This window comes from Palaemon carinicauda, chromosome 5 (genome assembly GCF_036898095.1).
Source record: "Palaemon carinicauda isolate YSFRI2023 chromosome 5, ASM3689809v2, whole genome shotgun sequence".
NCBI lineage: Eukaryota > Metazoa > Arthropoda > Malacostraca > Decapoda > Palaemonidae > Palaemon > Palaemon carinicauda.
In genome coordinates this window covers 123,872,092-123,883,158 of record NC_090729.1, presented here as the reverse complement: position 1 = coordinate 123,883,158, position 11,067 = coordinate 123,872,092, and the positions used below count along the sequence as shown (strand labels likewise).

General features: G+C 31.1%; 1 protein-coding gene across 2 annotated transcripts in view; it reads left to right on the top strand.

Annotated features, from left to right (window-relative positions):
* The first annotated feature begins 753 nt into the window (after window positions 1-753).
* Window positions 754-11,067, top strand: part of LOC137640562 (carbohydrate sulfotransferase 5-like) — a 33,075-nt gene continuing 22,761 nt past the window's right edge. Inside the window, exons 1-2 of one of the 2 annotated variants that reach the window (XM_068373079.1) lie at window positions 754-836; window positions 2,819-3,259. In XM_068373079.1, the coding sequence (XP_068229180.1) occupies window positions 2,958-3,259 (302 nt within the window). In that variant the 5' untranslated portion in view covers window positions 754-836; window positions 2,819-2,957. The remainder of the gene's footprint in view (window positions 837-2,818; window positions 3,260-11,067) is intronic. The other variant, XM_068373081.1, reaches the window with a different exon arrangement.

Sequence of the window (11,067 nt, the reverse complement as noted above, 5' to 3'; positions counted from 1 at the left end):
GTACCCATAACACCAACAACACGTGCATGTTTGTCAAGAGCTCTCCTGAAAAAAAAAAAAAAAAAAAAAAAAAAACCAGCTGACATCGGTAACGAATACAAGGAGCGGACAGACATATCGTTACCTTACATTTTTTTCTTGTAGATTTATGCAAAATCTGACAACAGATGTTGTTGTAATATTGCCCAGCAAGGAAATTAAACAATTTTCTTGCAATTGTTACCAATTTCCAGTCCACAGTTTCGTAATATGTTGAATTCATCTGAGCAACAGATGTTCAGAGGAAAGCATCAGGCAACTATTTCCCATTCTAGCACCAAAACTGCATGTCTGTCTGTGTGTTTGTGGTTCGTATAACTCAAAAACTATTTGATCTAATCTCATGAAATTTGGTGGGATGATTAGCCATGGTCCAAGGACAATTTGATTAAATGTCAAGGTCAAGGTCACGAAGAGGTAAATAAATTATTTTTGCTATATAGTGGACAGTTTTTTTTTTAGTCCTTGGCTTAATATTTAACGGTAACGTACACCCATACACACACACACACACACACACACACACACACACACACACACACACATATATATATATATATATATATATATATATATATATATATATATATATATATACTGCCTCACTCCAGCTACTATTATATAAAAAATGGTTCACACGGAAACAAGATAAGGAATGATATCTCACTCGGTCATAATTGCAGAGCAAAATATCTTCAGTTCTGATAGTTGGTTGCTGATAGTGTGTGAATACGGCAACAGTTACAGAAGCAGGTGTTTTATTGTGTGAAGACAATAGAGTGATGGCTTCTCCCTTGGTCGGTACAATACAGTGAATTATTATCATTAATAATAATAATAATAATAATAATATTATTATTATTATTATTATTATTATTATTATTATTAGTTAATCTATAGCCCTAGTTGGAAAAGCTAAATGCCATAATCCCAAGGGCTCCAACACGGCAAAATATCCCAGTGAGGAAAGAAAATAAGGAAATAAATAAACGATATCAGAAGTAATGAATAATTGAAATAAGACATTTAAAAAAGAGTAGCAACATTAAAACAGATATTTCGTATAGAAACTATAAAAAGACTTATGTCAGCCTGTTCAACATAAAAAAACATGTGCTGCTAGTTTGAATTTTTGAAGTTCTACCGATTTATTCTACAACTTGGTCACAGCTGGAATAAAATTTCGTGTATCTGTAAATGAAATATAAAGAATAAGATGTCAGGCAAGATTCTATTTATCATTACTAAAAGTGAAATTTTAAATGTATAAAAAGTTAAGTGTAAATGCATGTTGGACGGGGGTTCGAGGTCCGCGCAAGCTCCATGGTTTCTTGTAGTGTCTGCAACCTCACCATTGTTGTAAGCTAGGGATGAGAGTTTTGGGAGAGCCTATAGGTCTACCCGATGAGTCATCAACAGCCATTGCCTGGCCCTTCCTGACCCTAGCTTGGGCGCTGATCATAAGACTATATGGTCAGTCTCTAAGGCATCGTCGCTGTCCTTTACCTCTGCCATTCATGAGCTACCTTTAAATTATATTGGGGTATTACAATAGTTCACAAAAGAACATAAAATATAGATCATACATTGAGATGTAAAAATTTAATATGAGGTCTTATAAAATATAGTTTATTATTAACAGGCGATGGAAAAAAAAAAACGATCTAAATACCACTATTTCACGACTGCTCAATAGAAATAACGTCTTTATGACATTCTGTCTGTCCGTTTGACTAAGTGTCAGTCCGTCCCTGAAATCTTTATATACTGTATATTGCATTTAAATATCGCAGAAATTTTTATTTTCCGTCGTAAAGATTTTCACCTTGACCCAAGGGCATTTGGTGCAGTTCAAGGTCACACATATAGTTCTGATTTTTAGCATAAGTCATAATTTTGTTAAGTAAAGGTGTTATAACCAGAAACCATTAATAAATAATTTTTTCCCGTAACGGTAATTTTTTTTTGTCGTATTATTAAGAGCAGCAGTAATATAATCTAACTATCAGGACTACTAATACTGATATTGTTGTTGTTGTATAAATTACCCTTGCACAAGATCCGTGAAATCTCCGTTCATCGTAAGTCCATATACTATATAATCTTATCTAAAATCAGAAAACCATGACCGCAAATGATAAACATTAACGTCCATCTGATTATGCATTGTTACTGTAATAACACATTAAAGCGTGGCCTGCACATACTGTAAACTGCCAGAAAAATTTATTCGTACTAAAGATCAACTTATAGATAACGGAACAGAGCATTGTTAGAGGCATCGTTTATTTGATGACGATAATAATAATAATAATAATAATAATAATAATAATAATAATAATAATAATAATAATAACAATAATAATAATAATAATAATGTTTATTGGACAAAAATATTTACATACAAAAGATTTACAAAAAAACTCAGTCCAAGCCCATGTGGAGTAGAGCTCTTCGGGCAATAATAAAACTGAAATAATATCATCCATTAAGAACAAAAGATTACATATCCAAATCCTCCTTATAAAACACTTTCCATAAGACTAAATTGAACGATGGATATGCTTAATGCTCAACTTGTCTCAGAGTTTCCAAAGGACTAGAAAAAAAATCTTTCGTTTAAAGCAGCATTACAATAGAATTTCTATTCATATGAAATTCCATCAGTAATCTTTATTTTTTTTTTATTGAACTTGCACCATCGATATTCTGAAAACATTAAAGCCAGGTATCAAAACAAGTATTGAAAATGGTTTCCTTTATTTTACATATAAACTAGATCGTGAGTAGTTAAACTGTGATGAAAAATAACTGTTCGATTAAATAGTAAAAGAAAAAGTAAATGCAACAGTTTTACCCTAATGACTATTTTCATAAAGGAAAATGAAAAAGACTTGTAATTTCATAATGATACCAAGATGAATCTAAAACGTAAAATCATCCTCATCGCAGCGGCTTTACCAGTGGTTTTCACCTCTCTGTATATATCAAATCATCTTCAACCGTTTTCATCGACAAAAGAAAGTGAAAACAATCCCCAAAAAGAATTGAATTTCGTGGTCTCCAAGAACTCCGAGATCGGCGAACTTTCTAGAGCGAGCATCGAAAGAGAGTTGAATCATCCCAATCCAAGGATCATCATCCTGTGGACGACTTGGAGGAGCGGGTCGACCTATACTGGAGAGTTATTGGCAAAAGCTCTTCCAAAGACATTCTTCAGGTGAGGCTATAAGTCTTGAGGGCAATACATTTGATGACTTTTACTAACTTTTCTTTATAAATACATATTCAATGACAACTTTATATATATATATATATATATATATATATATATATATATATATATATATATATATATATATATATATATATAATATATGTATATATACATATATATGTATACATATAATATATATATATACATATAAATATATATATATATGTATATATATATATATATATATATATATATATATATATATATATATACCCATGGTCTGGGAACCAAACGGCTGGCAAGCTACACAACCTTCTCGAGTTTCAAGCTCACCTGTTTGTTTTTACATTAAATCTGTTACACTTAAAAATATTAATACCAGATCTCTGAGACAGTTATATAACTCCCAGACAGCAATATATAAAACAATGAATATTCAAAGGTCTCTTAAGTACACTCAAAACAAAACTGGGTAACTATTTTCAAGAATGATTCAAACAACTTCTTCGATTCATTGACAGAATACGAGCGAATATGAAATAAATGCTAGTGATTGAAATAATACACTTTTTACATAAATAAGCATATTCTACATAAATTACAACACTTTGAAAGAATTTACATAAAGAAATTATATCACTCGATATTTTATGTCTTTACACAACTTAGATTAAGTAAAAAAATGTTACACTCTTAAAATTATATAATTACTCGACTTGAAATATTAAATCTGCATAAAAGCCTTAGACTAAGAAATAAATACTTATGAAAATCATACAATCACTTGTTTCACTTGAAATTAAATTTTACACAATTAATTAGTCTTGACACTTATTAAAGAAATTACATAAAGCAACTGATAAAATTAAGTGTTTAGCTCACGTGAAGTTAACCAGGTAATGTTACAAATATACTTCACATTTCTTACTTGCATAGGGCCAGTTACAAAAATTTACACAAAAACAACACTCACCTCAACACCATAAATCTAAAATTTCTGGCAATTTTTACACGATATACGCTTGGGCACAAAATCACATAAGAGAGGACACACTATAGGCATATGGAGAGAGAGAGGGGGTACTTCTGGCTCTTTCACAGCACAGCTGTTTCTCTTCTGCTGCTATGCAGCCCTAGGGACTGCATATACAGGACTTAGCTACTTCCAGAATATTCTAGGTCTGAGATCTGGAAGCTTGGGGTTGGCCTAAGGGAGTAAGGATTGCCAATGATTACTCTCTCAGACGTGTACCGACGCAACAGTGAGACGGCTCTCTCAGCTAGCTCTGCCCACCTTTGTCCTCAAAATAAAAAAGAAAGATAACATCTAACCCTGGGGTTTTTGAGAACCTTCGAAAACACGTGGCAAATATAAGAATTTTGTATCTCTCACAAACATGACACAAGACCTCATATAAATATAAAAAAGATTTACATAAGCCCTTGTTCATATCTCGTACTCTTAAACAGATTACGTAAGACTTCGTTACAAAATACATGAAATAAAAAGTTAATTCTTAAAGATAACGTAAATTTACATATACTGACTTTAATGAACACTACAATGAAATCAACGACGAAAGTCTTACGTAACTTACATAACAAACTTATACCAACATGAGAGGAACTCAGCTTAAGAGCTGGCTATTTACCTCTTCAATGCACATATGAAAACATAAATAAAATACCTGATTAACTTATTTACTCTACACTAGACTAGCTTCATAAGAATACATACATACATACATACATACATATATATACATATATATATGTATATATATATATACATATATATATATATATATATATATAAATTTATATACATTATATACATATATATATATATGTATATATATATATACACATACATATATATATATATATACACACACACACACATATATATATACATATATATATATATATATATAGAGAGAGAGAGAGAGAGAGAGAGAGAGAGAGAGACTTGCTCTTTACTATATAGATGAGATGTGTGTCTCCCTGGCTTGCTGTTTTGAGTGAAAATGGTAAATGTGGTTCCTATCATAATTCCTGCATTGTTACCCCTTTCTACCACTTTATGCGCGCACGTGTTTGTGTGTGTGTCTGTGTGTAACCAGAACATATAACTCTTAATGTTCTCAAATAGATTTTAATGTGAAATTCCCTTTACATCGGGAATGGCATACTTAATGTGTGTCTACTCAGATCACGATATCAGACTATACTTTTCAATTAATTGCAAAACTACACATAAAACTTATTCACCCGACAATTTATCTTGATAGTCGTATAGAGACTGCATTGTTTGTATCGATTTCGCGGTATTTGTTCGCAAACGTGCTCCGATATATACGTGCACTTAACATATATATGATTTCCCCTTTGAATATGTTGTTTTTCAAACGTTTAAACTTACAGCAAATGCTTTTATGTTGAACAGACTGAGATAAGTCATTTTATAGTTTATATATGAAATATCTGTTTTGATTTTGTTACTGTTTTTAAAGTATTCTATTAATTGTTTATTATTTCTCATAGGGTTTATTTATATCCTTATTTCCTTCCACCATTGGGCTATTTTTTCCCTGTTGGAGCCCTTGGGCTTATAGCAACTTGCTTTTCCAACTAGGGTTGTAGCTCGGTTATTAATAATAATAATAATAATAATAATAATAATAATAATAATAATAATAATAATAATAGAGTGGACTCTGTATTAAAAACTATTTGCTGTTGCATATTTAGATAAAACACACACACACACACACACACACACACATATATATATATATATATATATCCCTTGACGAGGTAAAAGTGTTTGTATGTCACCATGATCAGGAAGGCTGTACTAGTCAGGGTCACCAATACTAACTTGGCTTGCTGTGAACGAGCAGACTAAAGTCTCCCATCATCACCAATCTCCAATGGCCAGCGTCGTGATGAAATGGCCAAAACCCAAACATAAATAAGGATGTCTGAGGCCTTTGTCCTGCAGTGGCCTATGACTGTAGCTTTGCGTGGCAGCGACAGTAAATTTTACCTTTGACGCAGTAGAACCATCAATGGGTTTTGTCAAACATTTGTTTAAACGCGGGAATAATTGATAACTGCAATGTTTTCTCACTTTTATTATTATTATTATTATTATTATTATTATTATTATTATTATTATTATCACATGCTAAGCTACAACCCTAGTTGGAAAAGCAGGATGCTATAAGCCCAGGGGCGCCAACATCGAAAATAGCCCAGTGAGGATAGGATGCAAGAAAAAATAATATATTTAAAGAATATTTTCATCGTTTCTTTTTCGGGAACTGCTTGTTGCAAGAATCATACTTTTCAATTTTCTGCAAGTAATATATTATTTAAAAACTAAACTTCTTTTGGATCAACAATAGATAAAAAGAGAATTCTCTCTCTAACTATTGGCCTTTCCTCCAACCAAGTGTTGGAATTCTTTTGTTGGAATCTACTATAAGAATAGTATAATTTTTTCTTCTTTGAGACTAATCAATACCAATAGCCTTGGGGATTATATACTGCAACAATGGCGATTAATGGTTCTGAATACTTCCCTCATGAGGACCATGACAACTAAAGAGTTGAATCAATCTTGGACGTACCATGACCAGCAAGAATGGCAAAGAAGAGCATTATTCGCCAATTTAACGTAGTGGGAACTTCCAGCTAACAATATAGGACACGCTTCAAACGCTATTATTCTTTCTAAATTACAAGGCACGAGTGGGGTTTATGTTGAGTTGTAAAACACAGCAACCAATACAGACAATACTGGCATGATTGGATGTCATAGAAAAAACACTGGCATGCTTTATGTCATAAAAAAACACTGGCATGCTTTATGTCATAGTAAAAAACACTGGCATGCTTCAAGTCATAGAAAAAAATACTGGCATGATTGGATGTCATAGAAAAAACACTGGCATGCTTGATGTCATAGAAAAAAAAACACTGGCATGCTTGATGTCATAGAAAAAAAACACTGGCATGCTTCATATCATAATAAAAAAAAACACTGGCATGCTACAAGTCATAGAAATAATCACTCGCATGCTTTATGTCATAGAAAAAAAAAACACTAGCATGCTTGAAGTCATAGAAAAAAACACTGGCATGCCTTATGTCAGAGAAAAAGACATTGGCATGTTTCAAGTCATAGGAAAAAATACTAGCATGCTTGGATGTCAAAGGAAAAAAAATGGCATGCTTCATGTCATAAAAAAGACACTGACATGCTTTAAGTCATAGAAAAAAAACACTGGCATGCTTGATGTCATAGAAAAAAACACTGGCATGCTTTATGTCATAGTAAAACACACTGGCATGCTTCATGTTATAGAAAAAACACTGGCATGCTTTAAGTCATAGTAAAAAACACTGGCATGCTTTACGTCATAGAAAAAAAACACTGGCATGCTTTATGTAAAAAAAACAATGGCATGCTTTATGTCAAAGAAAAAAACACTGGCATGCTTTATGTTATAGAAAAAAAGACTGGCATGGTTTATGTCATAGAACAAAACACTGGCATGCTTTATGTCATAGTAAAAAACACTGGCATGCTTCATGTTATAGAAAAAAACACTGGCATGCTTTAAGTCATAGAGAAAACACTGGCATGCTTTATGTCATAGAAAAAACACTGGCATGCTTTAAGTCATAGTAAAAAACACTGGCATGATTTACGTCATAGAAAAAAAACACTGGCATGCTTTATGTCAAAAAAAAACAATGGTATGCTTTGTGTCAAATAAAAAAACACTGGCATGCTTTATGTTATAGAACAAAAGACTGGCATGCTTTATGTCATAGAACAAAACACTGGCATGCTTTATGTCATAGAAAAAACACTGGCATGCTTCATATCATAAAAAAAACACTGGCATGCTTTATGTCATAGAAAAAAAACACTGGCATGCTTTAAGTCATAGAAAAAAATACTGGCATGCTTGGATGTCATAAAAAAAACACCGGCATGCTTCATGTCATAGAAAAAAACACTGGCATGCTTCAACGTCATAGAAAAAATACTGGCATGCTTGGATGTCATAGAAAAAAATTGGTATGCTTCAGGTCATAGAAAAAAATACTGGCATGCTTGGATGTCATAGCAAAAAAAAAAAAAAAAAAAAACAATAGCATGCTTTATGTCATAGAAAAAAACACTGGCATGCTTTATGTCATAGGTAAAAAAACACTGGCATGCTTCATGTCATAGAAAAAAAACACTGGCATGCTTCAAGTCATAGAGAAAAAAACACTGGCATGCTTTATGTCACAGAAAAGGCTGCACAGCACATGAACACTTGTCTTATGTTTGTGCTACGATACTGAACAAGTCATTTGCAACCTGTTTCACTCAATTCAAAACCAAATATGAACTACTGCAAGTATTAACGCAGATTTTTCAAGAAATTTTTCTTTTGACATGGACTTGATTTGAAAACCCTTATATGATTTGAAAACGATATATATATATATATATATATATATGTGTGTGTGTGTGTGTATACATATATATGTATACATATATATATATATGTATACATATATATATGTATACATATATATATATATATATATATATACAGTATATAATAATAATAATAATAATAATAATAATAATAATAATAACTGAAAAAATCATGAACCACATACAGGTAACAATCAATGTCTACATTTTACTAATAAATATATATGTATGCATATATATATATATATATATTGTATATATAATTTATATATATATAATACATATATATATATATATACAGTATATATATATATATATATATAGTATATATATACATATATATTATATATATATACACTCACATATATATATATATATATATTTATATATATATATATATATATATATACTGTATATATATACGTATGTGTGTGTATGTGTGATAGAATAAATTTTTGTCGAGTTTAAATTAATGAGTCACGAAATCATTGACATTTATTTTTCAGCTTTCGATGGGTCCTGGATGGGACCATATCCTATCCTCTTCAGCGTACAAAGGTGTTAGTTCCTTCAATTGCCAAGATTAAATGTGCTTTTTTTGTGATTTTGAATTTTTCATTATGAAATATATATATATATATATATATACATATATATATATATATATATATAAATATATATATATATATATATATATATGTATATTTATATATATATATATATATATATACATACATACATATACAGGCTATTTATATACACATATACAGGCTATTTATATAATATATAAAGTACACGTATATATGTATATATACAGTATACTGTATATATATATATATATATATATACATATATATAATATATTTAGATACACAAATCTATATGCAAAGATCTCTCTCTCTCTCTCTCTCTCTCTCTCTCTTTCTCTTTATATATATATATATATATATATATTTATATATATATAAACATATAAATATATATTTATATATATTTATATATATATATATATATATATATATCATGATTCCATATTAAAAGGGATTACCTCCATTACCTCCAGAGGAAATAATAACTTAACCATTGTTAATGAGTATAATGTCCATAAAACATTATCAATATTATTTGTTTGTACACCGAAACAGAAGGCGCGTAGTGACCTACTTTAACGAGCCTCCTATAGACACTGCTCTATTTTCCAGTAGGGCTACCCAAAGCAAATTTTCTTGCCTTGGGCTATCTGGGTCTTTTCTTATAAACGTCTCTTACCCATCATAAACCCAGAATTTATCCAGGTCTTCCATCTTTTCCATCAACGAATCGTCTTCCATTTTTTCCATCAGCACAAAACCAAACTATTTCAAAACATTTTGATCGATTACTTTCAGTTACACTAACTTTTAATCATCTTTTGCAATGCGTGTGCAACACATAATGCACTTACAAATAAAGAAGAATGCTCTGTCTCTTCGATGCAGGGTGCATAGTAACCACCATCGGACTCCAATCAACCTACATGACAAAAGCTGTTAAGTTCGACATGCTAATTTGGACGCATCGACATTAACGCTATTCTATTGTTAGTCTTTTATGCTAATGTCAACATTAGGTAACAATCTAATTGTAACAGCTTTCAGGCTGCAAGCAATAATCAAAAATATATCGCCACAATTCTCAACAATTCAGGTCCTTATATTATTATCATTATCATTATTCACCAAGCTACAAACCTAGTTGGATAAGCAGGATGCTAAAAGCCCAAGGACCCCAACAGGGAAAATAACAGAGGAAAGGAAATAAGGATATCAATAAACTAAATAGAAGTAATGAACAATCAAAATAAAATATTCGTCGAAGAGTAACAACATTAAAACAGATCTTTCATATATAAAATATAAAAAGAGACTTATGGCAGCCTGTTCAACATCAAAACATTTGCTGCCTGTTTGAACCTCTGAAGTTCTACTGAATAAACTACACGGAATATAACAATTAAGTAGTTCCTCTTGACAGCTTAATTCGTTTTACTTTTAAATTGCTTTCAACATATAGACTTCGCTTCCATGCATAGTCTTTTTCCCAATTATTAGCACTTACCCAGCTACCTCTTCTTACATAATTTATTGTGTGATTCACCGTTAACCCTCAATGTGCTATCATAAATTATCTATTCTATACAGTACATTACTAATCAACTATTGCCATCTCCCACAATTCATATAAAACTTCACTGCTCCATATTCTTCATGAGTCATAACCTTACCACTGTTCATATCTCTTCTCCACTTTCTGCAATTGCCAACTC